The sequence below is a fragment of the Octopus sinensis genome, linkage group LG26 (genome assembly GCF_006345805.1).
Source record: "Octopus sinensis linkage group LG26, ASM634580v1, whole genome shotgun sequence".
Classification (NCBI taxonomy): Eukaryota; Metazoa; Mollusca; class Cephalopoda; order Octopoda; family Octopodidae; genus Octopus; species Octopus sinensis.
The window spans coordinates 22020672-22037116 of NC_043022.1; the positions used below are offsets into that span (position 1 = coordinate 22020672).

Sequence of the window (16445 nt, forward strand, 5' to 3'; positions counted from 1 at the left end):
ACAGTTGTGTTCTAGGGTTGATTAGGTGCAGGTGTGGCAGTGTGGTTCCAGGTTCAGTCCCACTGCCTGGCACCTTGGGCAAGTGCCTTCTACTTTCGCCTCGGGCCGACCAAAGTCTTGTGAGTGGATTTGGTAGATGGAAACTGAAAGAAGCCCGTCGTATATATGTATATATATATATGTGAATTTGTGTGTGAATACATTTGTGTGTCTGTGTTTGACCCCCCCACCACCACGACCACATCGCTTGACAACCGATGCTGGTGTGTTTACGTCCCAGTAACTTAACGGTTCGGCATAAGAGCCCGATAGAATAAGTACTAGGCTTACAAAGAATAAGTCCTGGGGTCGATTTGCTCGACTAAAGGTGGTGCTCCAGCATAGCCACTGTCAAATGACTGAAACAAGTAAAAGAGGATGCTTTAAATACAGAAACATATTCTAGTGCAGTCGTACTCTACCAAATTATTCTACCATACACCACCTGGTGATGATGACAATGACGAAGCTGATGGTTTCTAACACAGGTGTAAAAGTACAAATTTAGAGCAAGAGATTAATTGATTAGATTGACTCCAATACTTAGTTGCTGCTAATTTTATTGCCCACTGGCCATTTCAGAAGAATGAAAAGTAAAGTCCAGCATCAAGTTGTGAACTCTGAATTCAAAGGGACATAATCAAACTATGAAAGAGGTTTTGCGCACAATGCCCACTGATTCTATGAACTTCCCACTCTTTGCTAATTACCCATCAATGTATATTTGAATAGGGTTTAACCCTTTAGCATTCAGGTTACTCTGTCAAATGTAAAGCCTGTTTAATCGCATTGTTTTAAATTATTTCATTGGTCTTTACATCCTAAGTTCAAATTCTACCGAGGTTATCTTTTACCTTTCATCTTTCCAGGATCAAAGGAACAAAAGCAAAACAGTGCCAAGAAATTTGTCTACTGTTTCCGTCATTCATCAATAATTCAACCAAGATTCACGATAAATAACTCGGGAGAGTATAAATCTTTAAAAACAACAACGAAAGTAACCATAACGAAAATAAACACGAACAGCAGCAGGTTTCAAATTTTTTGCACAAGGCCAGCAGTTTAGGGGGAAGGGGCGAAGTTGATTAAATCGCCCCCCCCCCCGTCATCAACTGACACCTATTTTATAAGCCTTGAGGGGATGAAAGGCAAAGTCAACCTCGGCAGACTTTGGACTCGGAATGTGAAGATGGAAGAACTGTCTGTCACTAAGCATTTCGCCCGGCATGCTAACGATTCTGCCAGCTAGTTGCCTTAACAACAGTAAATATTAGCTGCTAAGAAGTAGTACTACCACCACCACCACCACCACCACCACCACCACCACCACCACTAGTAATAATAATAATAATAATGATGATGATGATGATGAATAATTTGTTTGTTTATTGGCCACAAGGGCTAACAAAAATCAATTAAAACATAAAGGGACAAAACACAAGATGAAATTTACAAAGGGTTTTGTCCATTTGAAAAAGACGATGATGATGATGATGATAATTGGTGCACTTTGCACTGCACCCAAACTGCTAGTTAAGAGATGAAGGATATCGGAACTGAGACTCGCATTGTCAACTGGTAGAACAATGCAATCTTATAGTCTACAAGAATCTTAAGAAAGATTCTTCAGATCTGAAGAGACTTGTTAGCACTAAACCTCAAAACAACATCCCTGCTAACTAACACAGCACAACAACAACAACAACAGCAATAATAATGGAGCAACTCTAGAATATCTCAGAAAATGTCCAGAAATGATCATTTTTGATTCTTTCTCATTTGTTTTTTGTTTAACTGCTTCTCTAACATACACAAAAATATAATATAAGCGTTTATACACACACACGATGTGTGTGTGTGATATGGGTAGGTATGTAGTTTTCATTCTGGTTCTACATTGGGTCCCTAGGAATATTAATTGGAATTTTCCCCTCTAAAAAGTGTTTGAGATAAAAAGAAAAAAACAATAACAACAACAACAACAACAATAATAACAGTGTTAATAACAAAAATTACATTTTGTGTTTTGCAATGGTGAAATGAATAAACAATTAAATTTTCTTACCAGGAGATGATGGAGATAGATGACTGACAATGTTGATAATGATGATTATTATTATTATTATTATTATTATTATTATTATGACGAATAATAAACAGAAAGCAAGGCAGGTTTGATGTGAACCCCCACTACTATCACCACCACCACTAGTTCCTGGAAGAGGACAGTCAGACAGCTTACTACTGGCACAGCTGCCCTCTTTATCTAAACATTCCTACATTTATACACACTAACATACACACACACTGTGTTTATCTAACAGTGGCGTGAGAGGATGAGAATGAATGAGATGGCAGTGGTGTTAGCGGTAGTCTTGTTATTGTTTAGCCCTAGGCAAGTTGTGATGGAGCAGATCTATGGCCAAACATATTCACTTATATATATTTTTTCTTTTTTATCCTGTGTATATTTTTATCCAGTATATCATCCAGTATTCCTTTGGTAAGACAGTACAATGTAATCTAAGGGAGATTTGGCTGTTATTTCTAGCAAGTCCAGTGACTAGTGTTAGTGGTGGAATCTTTCAGGGTTTGAACTGAGCAGAGACCAGCTTAGCCAGAAGAGATGTAATTACATATCAAACTGCCCAGTGTGACACAACAAAGGTTTCCCGCCTCATGTGTGTAATTTGTGTATGTTCATATTCACTGTCCACTCTGTGGACACTCCACACTCCACTGGATAATGTCCTCTGCAGCTTAATTACAATAGATGAGGCTGGCTTGTTGAGACACACGGACCAAGCTGGTTATAATAGGGTTTTCTTTCAAGTGTGCTGGAGAACAAACAGGGAGACGAAATGAGCAGGGGATACTGCTGCTACAGCTACTACTACTACTGCTGCTGTAGTAGTTGCTGCCACTGCCCCAAACATTCTACTGCTGCTATTAGCAGTTGTGGTAGTTGTACTTAGTATCTTCTACAGCTGTGGTTCATTCACAGAGATCAAATCACCCTGCACTTACTCTAGCCTATCTCTCTCTCTGTCTGTCTTTCTTTCTCTCTCATCTTTCCTCTACTGGAGAGATAACAGTCATGTTACTGCTGATTAAAGGATGTATCTTTGTGCCTATCTATTTGTTTATATATCTTTCTATCTATCTATCTATCAGATAGACACTATCCACCCTTATCTATGAATGCATGTAAGCATCATATATTTATTATAATGGATATCCATCCATTTACCAATCTAACTAGCTATCTGTGTGTGTGTGTGTGTGTGTGTGTGTGTGTGTGTGTGTGTGTGTGGTGTGTGTGTGTGCATGTGTGTGTGTAAATAAATAAATAAATATATATATATAATGGCGGTGCCGCAGCATGGCCACAGCTCGTGAGCTGAAACTAGATAAAATAAAATAAAATAAACAAAAAATTAAAATATATATATATGTATATATAATCCATTGATAATTACACATACACGCATATACACAGCTTAATATGTGTGTTTGTGTATGTGTGCATGCATGTCTGTGTGTGCGTGTAAATATATATATGTATATATATCCATCTGTCAAGCCTATAATAAACTGTATGTATAAAATAAGGAAAAGAGAAGAGTCAGAGTGAAGTTTCAGCTCCGGTAAGTGAAAACACACAAACACACACAATTTTTTTTGTTTCTCTTTCAATATGGTGTACAAAAACATGTGTGCGTGAGTGGGTGAGTGTGCACATGCAAGCGTGAATGCATGCACATACACATACACGCAGAGGGTATCCCTACATTATATTGATGCAGCCAGCCAGGGATGGTTGCCATAGCAGCAGGGAGATCTGGAATTCCTCAATATTACACACAGACACACACACTCACTCACAAAATATCCCTGGAGCTCAGCTGCTTCTGGGGTTCTGTCTGCCCCTCACATCCCACTCCCGTCCTGCCTGATACTGACCAGTTGATGCTAAAAATCTAACATCCGCTACACTCCTGCTAGGGGGGATAGGACTCGATGGTGATGGTTGTGGTGGTGATGGGGATTGTGAATGTTGTGGTGTTGGTGGTAGAAGCGATGGTAGTAATGATGGTTGTTGTTGCTATTCTTTGGAGTTGTCTTTAGCTAGCAAATATTGGAATTTTCAAAGTAAAACATTTTTGCTCCTGACACTCACCGCTGCCACCACCACCACCACTACCCCCTCCACATTTTGTAAAGCATAAAAGAATTTCACAATCCTGATAATGACAGACCTTTTCATCAATGTGTGAAGAGACAGATAACACATCCACCTCTCCCTCACACACACACACACACACACACACACACACACACACACCATCACAGACATATATCGACACCTTCAATACTAATACACAACTCCTTCACTGCACATACACACACAGACCTTAACCACACTCACACTTCTGCCACACACACACATACTTCCATCATTACACATACCACCTACATACACCACTGCCACCTCACATTATCCCCCACTGCAACTACCACCACCACCACCATCACCACTACCACTACCACCACCACCACCACTACCTACATGGAAAAATAACCCCACACAACCTCCAGTATACCAATTGCCATTATCCCAAACTACTACCAACACCACAACCCTACCAAACCACTATTACCATTGCCTTACAACCACCATCACCCATTTAAGGAATGACAAAAAACCCCCAATAAAATCAATACCCCACTCCCCACATACACACAACCTTCTATCACCTATATTGCCTCAACATTGAAATAATGACAATTATTCAATAAATAATGCTAATGAACCTTTTCAGATTCTAATTATTCAATCAATAAAAAAAACACTCCACTCCTTCCCATAAACTCTATTTTCTTTTGACGCCATCAAGAATTATCCTGATCAGTGAAATCCCTTTTAACACCAAGAATATCAAATGTCTGACGAGAATTGTTCATAAAAAGATAATCTCAGTCTATTTCAATGAGTTTTGATTCTGCTCAGATGTTTAATTCATTTCTGGGTAATCTTTTATTTGTTTCAGTCATTAGACTATGGCCATGCCGGGGTACTGCCTTGGAGAATCTTTTAGTTGAATGAATTGACCCCACGACTTAATATTTTGCTAAGCCTGGTACTTATTCTATCAATCTCCTCTACCAAACTGTTTTCTGACTTTGTAAACATGTCCATGGCTGTTAGACAGGTGGAGTTTGAAAAGGTGCTCAGAGTTATTGTTTGTAAGATGGTTAATAATTTTATGGGTGTCTGCCAAGTCAGCTGCCAGACGTCGGAGTTTCAATGTGTCCATGCTCAGGGAAGTAAGGTGTTCTGATGGAGGGTATTCTCTTGGTTGCACGTCACTGAACGGCTTCCAGACGATTAATATCCTAGGTAAGATAGGGATTCCAGACTGGTGATGCAAATTCCAGGTGAGGTCGTACCATAGCTATATAAAGCCGCAGATAGGCGGAGAGTGGCTCACAGTCCCATGCTAGGCAAAGACATCAGTGATTTTACCAAATGAAACTTAAAGAAGGCTGTGTGTGTTTGTCGACACTGCATGCTAGATGTAAACAAATGTTACCACCATTATAAGCAGTGTTGCTCAGCCACCATGTTGGGGACAGGTGAGGACTAGTGTCAAGAGTGCTCAGCCTGCCCCCAAACCTCAAAAGTTTTGTCCTACCCATGCAAACATGGAAAAATGGGTAAGATGTTGAGGACACAAATATGTTTGTGTGTGTGTGTATGTGTGTACATGTACAAACACAGATTCTAAATATTGTGAACATACAAACTAAATATTGGATGTGTATGTGTGTATACACACATAAATATACATATATATATACACACACACACACACACATATATATGTACTCTGAGTGTTTAACATAAAGGTGACTGATGATGATTGAAAAGCAAGTGAACTGTCATACTTAAGAAAATGGTTTTAAACTTTTAAAACTGCCCAGCATCGTGGAAAAGAAGAAAAGAAAGAAAAAGAATTATATGGAGGCTAACTACTTTGTCTTCTCTTTAATAAAGAGGCTGGTGCCAAAAAGTTCAGATATTTTGAGGGAGGGGAAGGAATGTTGACCGGTATTTCTCTCTCTCTCTCTCACACATACACACACACTCACTCACTGTAATACTTTTGATTTGTGTTTCTTAAATTTCTGACGTGAAACCATGGCTATTCTAAGCAAACTGGCCCTAGATTTGAAGTCGTTATTTTATATATCTATCTATCCATCCATCCATGCATTTTTTCCATTCATATTCCTAGGAGGGTTGTGGAAGTGGAGTCACCAGGCACTTCCTCCACAGAATCCTATCAGAAGCAACTGTCATTACACTTCCCAGCTGGATTCTCGAGTATGACCAACTGAGGCTATAGATATTAATCCAACCATCTTCTTTATTTCATTTAATTTGCCACAAGTGCATCACACAGATAGAAGCTTTGCGGGCTGGACACGGACATTAATGGGATGAATGATAATGATGCAAAAATGATGATGATGGGAGAAGACAAAACGCGCCCGCCGACTTTCGCTTCCAACCATCTTCTTACTCTATCACTAGGTCTCCTACCAGTTCGCTTGGCTTTAGAATCCATTCCCTAACTCACCTCTTTGACATTCTAACTGAAAACATTCTAACATATTTGAAATGTTGAGTGACTCACACAGTAAAACACTTCATAATTCTACTGAGATACAATTCAAAAATAAAAGTTCTTTATATATCAGTTCATTTACTTAGTGGGAGTTGACAGTTTTTTTTTGTTTTTTGGATATTCATCTGTATGGGATTGTTTCTTTATTGTGTGATATCATGATATAATTTTCAGATCTTTTCGGTTTGAACAGCAGTTTTTTCTAGCGGTGTCATATGAAATTGTCACCCATAATTATGACCGTAGTATTGCATTTCAATCTTAGTTAGGGTTAGGGGTGGGGGGAAGGGTATCTTTTTTTCTTCACAAATGTAAATAAACCCAATCTGTTTCTTAAACGAGGGACATATTCATACGGCACAGAATGTTTTCACCTCAATAGACGCCATTGATTGGTTGAAATTGCAGAAAAAAAACAACAAATATCTTACAAACTATAGAATTTTCTCAATACAGCCAAGAGAAAAAGATCTTTTATAAACACATTCTACCAGTATACAAAGTTTAAAAGTGTTTAGTTACGTGGAAATTATTTTAAAAAACTGCTGTTCAAACTGAAAGGAACCTAATTTTCTTTTTCAAATAATATTTATCATAGTGAAACATATTTGAAATTAGGGTGAGACACCCCTATACTGATTTCAGACAATCAGGTTGGGCAATACAAGAGTATCATGATATAACAATTTCCTTTAATTTCTAAGTTTTCTTCTTTCTACTATATTTTTCAATGCAGATAAACTATATTAACAATAACTTTATTATATTTTATAATCAATATTAGTCATTATATTATATATTATTCTACAATGAAAATTCTCTTTAGTTTTCTAAATCGCTTTCAACATAATACATATGAGATTACTGTATACAGTGCTCAGGTGCAATGCATTCTATTGGATAAAATGAAAAGGACAGAAACCAACAATAAGTCAAGAAAGAAAAGACAGCAATGATAGCTAAAAGTGCATGCAAAGTACGCAGGATAAAACACAGAAAGGTGGAACATTAAATGATGTGGAGGCACATGGCCTAGTGGTTAGAGCAGCGGACTCGTGGTCGAGGGATCGCGGGTTCGAATCTCAGACCGGAAGATGTGTGTGTTTATGAGCGAAACACCTAAGCTCCACACGGCTCCAGCAGAAGGTAATGGCGAAACTTCTGCTGAATCTTTCGCCACAACTTCCTCTCACTGTTTCCTCCTGCATCTTGCAGTTCACCTGCGATGGACTGGCGAAACAAATCTGGAGAAACAAATCTGTAGCTTACACTTAGTTGTTTGGTTAACTACCATTAGATAATGTAGTGAGAGATACACCACGTGTGAACAAAAAAGAAGCAAGCCACACATTTGATTGAAAGTGTGCTGGATCAAGACTGACAGGAGACTTTGCATCAAGGTACATCAAATAAAGTAACCTATTAGATAATGTAGTCCTAGATGCACTGTACCTAAATAAAAGACACTACATGCAATTTACTATAGACAGATGAATGGATATGTCTGCACATAAACATACATGCATGCAGCTCAATAGATATACACTACTCTCTCTTTAATCTCTCTTTTACTTGTTTCAGTCATTTGACTGTGGCCATGCTGGAGCACTGCCTTTAATTGAGCAACTCGACCCCGGGACTTATTCTTTGTAAGCCCAGTACTTATTCTATCAGTCTCTTTTGCCTAACCGCTAAGTGACGGAGGCATAAACACACCAGCATCGGTTGTCAAGCAATGCGAGGGGGACAAATACAGACACACAAACATACATATACACACATATATATATATACATATATACGACGGGCTTCTTTCAGTTTCTGTCTACCAAATCCACTCACAAGGCTTTGGTCGGCCCGAGGCTATGGTAGAAGACACATGCCCAAGGTGCCATGCAGTGGGACTGAACCTGGAACCATGTGGTTGGTAAGCAAGCTACTTACCACACAGCCACTCCTGCTAGTTAGATATATGAATGGATGACAGATAGATGGGCATACACACACTCACTAACTCATTCAAAGTGCTGCCATAACGAAGTTTATGACAGTGCCCTTTCTTGCTAATCATTGCTGAAGAGGAATGTGCTTCTATGGATGGTAGTGATAAAATGCCAGGCAGCAGAAAGAGACCAAAGTCAGGACCATATAAGAGCAGCAACAAGAATGTTATAGAAAACATGTGTGAGACTGACCTCCCGTTCATGAGACTACTATTTCCTGTCAGGTTTCAGTTTATCATGTCTATTAAGGCAAGTGAAGTCTGTAAAATTGGTCAGTTTGACCCTTGAGACATTGTTTCTCTCATACTCAAGTGTATATGGACATAGGAAATAACGTGTACGAATTAACCCTTTAACACATGTTAAAGGGTTAATATGTATCAGAATGCATGGCTTACAACCAAGCAATATAATATAAAGTAGTTCGATATAAAATACCTGAATAGGATGGTCATGCCTGGAGCATCTTTAATTATAGGTTTGTTGGATCAAACAGTTGCTAAACAACACTAAAAACCCATCACCAAAATTCAGTAAATCTGATCATCTCTTTCATGGTTAATTAACCCTTTAGTGTTTAAACTGGCCATATCTGGCCCAAATATTCTGTTTTATAATCAAACTGGGAATATCTAGCCCCTCAAACCTAACCTACATTGACATTCAAAAAATAAACAATCACATCATTGAAACCTCAAAGCTATGAGATAATGCATGATTAATTCAAAACAATTTGAGTGAAAAAGTATTACATTTAACAGAGTAATCTGAACACTAAAGGGTTAAAACAAGTAAATTATAATTTTGATTTCAGAACAAGAAAAACAACAACAGTAACAATAATACCTTAAAAAGGGTCAAAGGCATTATCTGTTTTCCTTTGAATGTGCCATTACAAAAAAAAAAAAAGGAGGGGTGTAAGACAGACAGACAGACAGACAAAAACAAGAAAGCAGGAAATAAACACTTACTCTTAGTTTTTCTAACTTCTTACGTCCTAGGTAACCTCGGCAGCAGGCTTGGAATTTGGTAATTGTTCCTGTGATCTTCTCATCACGAGCCACTTCAAGGCTAGTAAGTGAACCAGCACGGAAGAAAACCTGTAATATTGAAAATGATATATGCAATTAAGAAAGAAGGCTATCTGCTGAATTCATAAACCTAACCATTATTGAAATCACTGTTATTAACCTTTTTGATAACAATCCCACCTGAAACTTCTGCGATGCATGTTCTATGATGCGAAAATCTCTAGTGTTAATGTGTTCATATATAAGTTAATTTCTTCCAAAATTTATGTAAGAACCTTATATTAGTTATATAATAAACATTGGATGAATAACAAAGAAGTTGGTGATAACATGAATTGTAGATTTTTTCAAAATTAATTGGAATATATAATAAAAACAGTGTGTTTAAATAGACACATGGTCACAGGAGGGTGAAATCTTCAAAATTGCTGATGTGATATTGCATACACACATAGGTATAAATTGAAAGACAGAGAGAGAAATTAATTATAACAAACATAGGGATAAATTGAGAGAGAGGTGAGAGAGAGTGGGGAGAGATAGATAGATAGAGAGAGAGAGAGAGAGATTAATTATAACAGCCCCCATAGCTTGGTTGCTATTTCATTGAGCCATAAAAGAATGAAATACTGAAAATGACCTTTGCAAAATTTGAACTTACAATGTAAAGTTATATAACTAAATACCAGGTAACAATGTCTGACACTAATGATATTGAAAATTCATTACCAGTGTAATATTGATATCAAGCGCCCTTAGAATTTTAAGGGCCAGAAGTGCTTAGATCTGATTTTATGAAGAAGGATGCATAAGGTGAATATCTTCTTGGTAAGACAGTGCATTCAGAAAGGTGCTAAAAGGGCAGAGACATTGCAGAGTTGAAGGGGTTCTTTATTTTATCTTGTCAAGGACATGACAACCTGTCTAGTCTAGTTCCATGATAAAATGCACCTAGACCATTTTGTGAAGTGATAGATGTTATGAAGGACATCTAACCTTAGAAACCAGATAAAAATGAACTTGAATGTGCTAGTGAGACATAGTAAGACTGTGCATAGGTGAGCAGTAAATACAAATAAGAACTGATTCAGGATAACCCATCCAACCCATGCCAGTATGGGAAGCAGATGGATGATGATGACAATGATAAGACTTTCATAGAAAACAATCCTCTAAACATCTTGTTTGGGTGCACCAAAATGAGGTACATGTTTGGCGATGTTTCGGTTGTCATAGCACACGTTTCCGTCGATTTCCGTAAAAAATGTAAACACTGAATCGGCCATACATACATACATACACACACACATACTTACACACACACACATACATAGATACATACACACACACACATACATGCAGACACACATATACACATACACTGAGTAAAAAATTACACTGAATCGGCCATACATACATAGATACATACACACATACAAACTTACACACATACATAGATACATACACACACACATACATGCATACATACATATACACATACACCGAGTAAAAAATTTCAGTTATCTCTCTCTTTCACACATTACTCTCTCTGTCTCTTCACACACACTAACAGAAGCACTTCACTTACACAACATACTGTCTGTCTCCCACACCCCATCAAACACACACACGGGGACTTCAAAGAGAAATTTCCTCGTCATAAAATCGCTTCCTCTTAGTCTCTTTCGCTCTCATTACTTATGCAAAAAATTAAAAGTTTTTTACGGAAATCGACGGAAACGTGTGCTACGACAACCGAAACATCGCCACATGTTTTGCTCCAGAAACACAATGATATACCTGCCATGGATTTGAACTCATGATCTCTAAGCAAATAGGCCAGTTCTCCTGAACTCTCTTGCTTCTCTAATCAGATAATGCCAGTTCAAATATGTGTATTGCATTTCTTTGACATAGATACTCTTTTACTCTTTTGCTTGTTTCAGTCATTTGACTGTTGCCATGCTGGAGCACCACCTTTAGTCGAGCAAATTGACCCCAGGACTTATTCTTTGTAAGCCTAGTACTTATTCTATCGGTCTCTTTTGCCGAACCGCTAAGTTACGGGGATGTAAATACACCAGCATCGGTTGTCAAGCGAAGTAGGGGGGACAAACACAGACACACAAACATATACACACACACACACACACATATATATAGATACATATATACGACGGGCTTCTTTGAGTTTCCGTCTACCAAATCCACTCACAAGGCTTTGGTCGACCCGAGGCTGTGGTACAAGACACTTGCCCAAGGTGCCACGCAGTGGGACTGAACCCGGAACCATGTAGTTGGTAAAGATGCTACTTACCACACAGCCATACAAAGAGAATGTTTCAAGGAAGGGCATAGCATCAATATATTAGCAGTACTTATTTTATTGGTTCCAAGGAGGTGAAGAGGCAAAGATCACCAGAGTGAGATTTGAACTCAGACTCATGATAGATGAAATTCTGTGAGGTGAATCATTTTCTATTTGCACTTCCTCCACTTTCTTTCTACCCACAGTCTACTGACAGAGATGAATAGCTTTTAGTATATCAGGTCTCAGGCCACAAATTTATAGGGAGAGGTGATAGTGGATTTAATCAGCTCTCGTATTTAAGGTATTTATCAACTCGAGAGAGCCTCTATATAGACTCTCAGATGGGTAGAAATAACAGCCAAATCTTTTTAAATCAATGCATCATCTAAACAAAAAGGGCTTATTGTAACAATGTAAGCAAAGCTATAAGACCTTTAACCATAGGCCTGCTTAATTAGAGCAGACCAGGGGCTAAAAAGCAACAACAATTAAATATAAAGCTACATTTTGTAAAGATATATGTCTATCAGATATGGTCTGTATTGCCAAAGAAATAGTTTAAAATGAGATACATAAAAAAAAAAGAGAAAGCTAAGTTTGTGTGTCATGAGGAATGGCTAAGTTCTGATGTTTCAGCTAAAGCTTTCTTTAAAGAAGAAATGAAGGGAAATATACTTAAAATCGGCGTAACTTCGGTATATGTACCGGTGTAAGTACCGGACACATTTCAAGAAAGTGCTTTTTTTATGGGAAGGGGGTTATTGTTAGGATTAGGGTTAGGGTTTGTGTTAGGGTTAGGGGTGGGAGAAAAGGGTTTCTGTTATCTTCAGAAATGTAAACAAAGTCACGTGTGTACCTATACCGAAAGGTTCGCCTTGGAATCTGTGAATGAATTTTAGGAATTCAAGAAGAATAGTTAAGAGGAAATGACCAGCCGTAAACTAGATGTTCTTTTCGTAATCTTTTTTTTTCCTGTCATTTGGATTAATTCGTCCATTGACAAATATCTCGCCCCTACATTTCCTGGAGATCAACTTACTCCAGAAACTTCCAGATCAGTTCTTCTTGAGTTTTCGCCAAAGAAAGGGTCCTGTCTTGCTTTACCTAGAACATGTGTTCGCATCCCCCACAAGACACGAACTATATGGAGATTTAAAGCCAACTAACTTTAGGCATTATTATCAAACCTATTCATACTGGGAAAAGGAATTACGATTTATATCAATGTGATACGTAAATCATATTAACAGTAAGATCACACTGACAAAAAAGCGAAGATAGAAATTACAGGGTTCAAGTCAGATTTCATAGATTTCTGGAAGAAAGGTTTCTGTAGAAGATCAAAATAATCTCAAATAATAAGAGGAGAATATCAAACTAAAAGTCCGTTGATAAAGGGAAGTAAGTCCAGTTAAGGGAGGTAACTAATACAGACTGAAATCGGGTGGAAAGCTGTCAAGTGGTTTTGCCAATTGTCTTCAATACGCTTTCTCTTGTGGAAACGATAGAAATAACTTAATTTCGTCTGTGTTTGGGTTACGTGACTGTCAAAGAAGCTAACATTGATTGATAAACACAGAAGGACGAACAAGTGGATGGCTAAAGTAAATAAAATGGGATCTTTTCCTTTTCTTTTGACACATTCTACCAGTATACGAAGTTTTCCAGTGTTTAGTTAACTAGAAATTGTGTTGAAATCTGGCCTTCAAAAGGAAAAGATCCATAAAATGTAATAGGAGTGTGATATCTATATATGACTGGAATTGAAAGGATTTTAAAAGAAACTAAGGGAATGAGCTTTTATTGAGCCAAATAACCCAAGATGATTCAGTGTCAGTTCTCTGCATATCATTTTTGCCATCAAACAAGTATAAATGTTGCAGGATATCGTTTTCCTCAGTCGTGTATCACCGAAATTTGTAAATAATGTAAGCTGACGAAAACTATTACATTTACACGCGCGCGCGCACGCACACACACAATCATCGTGACACTCCGTCGGTTACGACGACGATCGTTCCAGTTGAACCGATCAACGGAACAGTCTGCTCGAGAAATTAACGCGCAAGTGGCTGAGCACTCCACGGACACGTGTACTCTTAACGTAGTTCTCGGGGTGACACAGTGTGTCAAGGCTGGCCCTGAGAATTTGGTAGACAGAAACTGAAAGAAGCCCGTCATATATATGTATATGTATATATATAAATATATGCTAAATGATGATGATAGATATGCGTGTGTGTCTGTCACCCCCAACATCGCTTGACAACCGATGCTGGCGTGTTTATGTCCCCGTAACTTAGCGGTTCGGCAAAAGAGACTGATAGTATAAGTACTAGGCTTACAAAGAATAAGTCCTGAAGAAGCTTTCATCTTGTTGGTTAAAAAAGTCATCAACAGCAGATGACATCATCATCACTGCAATACTGTTTCCCAGCCAAATGTTTTTTCAGGTTAGGGAACAGATGATAGTCAAATGGAGCCAAAACAGGAGAATAGAAAGTATGAAAGACCAGTTCAAAGCCACAGTTAAACACAGCAGCCATTGAAAGCAAGGACTTGCGTTCTGGAGCATTGTCCTGATGAAGCAAGACCCTTCAAAAGGGTCTTCATCAGTTTTCCTGGGTGTTTAATCTTGATAGCCTTTCATAACTGCCTCAGCAAATTGGCATAGCACTCTTCCTTGATATTGACACCCTTTTGAAGATTGTCAATTAATGCCTTCTGCATCCCAAAAAACTGAGGTCATCACCTTCCCTGCAGATGAAATGGCTTTGGCCTTCGTTGGACCAGGTGAGGAGAGGCGTTTCCATTGCATGGATTGTCTCTCTGTCTCCGACTCAAAGTGATGAAGACAGCACATTCTGCATTAGGAAATGTTCAAAGAAACCGGCTGAATCTGCCTCAAATAACATCAGATCTTCCTGTAAAGTGATAAGCCTGGTGTGCTTTTGATAAGCCTAGTGTACTTTTGATCAGGTGTTAGAAACCATGGCACCCATCAAGCAGAGACGTTCATCATGTCAAGGTCACTGCTCAGAATATTCTCAACTCTCTTACAGGATATGCTATTAGCGCTGGCTATTTTATTTATAGTCAATTGTCTGTCATCTATCACAACATGGTGAACACAATCAATGTTTTCCTTGGTGGTGGTAGCTATAGGATTTCCACTCCCCTCCTAAATTCAACCTTCCACTTTTGCACTGTTGAGTGAAATGAATTAATAAATATTCATGTATATGCACTTAGAACACCCAATGGAGGTCCACAAGTAAGCATAATTGTGAAAGGTAAATTTGTGTTTATCTTAACCCTTTATTTCTCAATGAGGGTCAGCTGAAAAGTTCATAAGCTGACCAAAGTGTCAGCTCCTATTGTAGTAACCATGTAAGGATGAATGTCTTTGGGGGCTAAAACCTTTTTCAGCAGGTACTTGATAACACTATAATGTGAAATTTTGTCCATTTTCAAGAGAAATCACTACTGGTTACTTTTGAAGTTTTCTTTGAACAGTCAGATTTAACTGGAAAGAAACAATGAAGTTACTCACAAGAAGAGTTGAAATTCATGCATGCAAGACTTCACAGCTCTAGCAACACTCCTTCATAATCAGCTTATGAACTTTTCAGCCAACCCTCATATATATATATATATATATATATATATATATATATATATATATGCCTTGTTTGAGACCTGTCAAGACAAGTGAAATTGTAGTTGTGACTGATGCCAGTGCTGTCTAAGCTAGAAACCATGCTGGTGGCATATAAAAAGCACCGTTTGAGCATTGGGTCTAATGGAGACCAATACATTTGGCAATATACTGTGCTTGTGTAGACCTGTCAAGTCAAGTTAGATTGTAGTTGTGGCCAATGTCACGTCAATGACACCTGTGCTGGTGGCACGTAAAAAGCACCTGCTACACTCTTAGAGTAATTGGTGTTAGGAAGGGCATCCAGCCTTAGAAACTTTCCCAAATCAGATTGGAACCTGGTGCAGCTCCCTGGCTTATCAGTTTTCAGTCAAACCATCTAACCCATGCCAGCATGGAAAGCAGACGTTAAACAATGGTGATGATGATATACGTGTGTGTGTGTGCGTGTTTGACCCCCAACACAACTTGGCAACTGGTGTTGGTGTGTTTACATCCTTGTAACTTACTGCTTTGGCAAAAGAGACCAATAGAATAAGTACGAGGCTTTAAAAAATAAAGTACTGGGTGGGGGTGATTCATTCAACTAAAATTCGAGGTGGTACTCCAGCATGGCCACAGTCTAATGACTGAATTAAACGCAAGATATATATGCATTGCACATGATAGGCTAATACCAACTCTACTCACAAAGCTGTGATCAGCCTAAAG

General features: G+C 38.3%; 1 protein-coding gene across 5 annotated transcripts in view; it reads right to left on the reverse strand.

Annotated features, from left to right (window-relative positions):
- Positions 1-16445, reverse strand: part of LOC115224915 (unconventional myosin-XVIIIa) — a 324165-nt gene that overhangs the window by 92544 nt on the left and 215176 nt on the right. For all 5 annotated transcript variants that reach the window (XM_036513802.1, XM_029795876.2, XM_036513801.1 and 2 more), the window contains one exon: positions 9706-9834. In XM_036513802.1, the coding sequence (XP_036369695.1) occupies positions 9706-9834 (129 nt within the window). The remainder of the gene's footprint in view (positions 1-9705; positions 9835-16445) is intronic.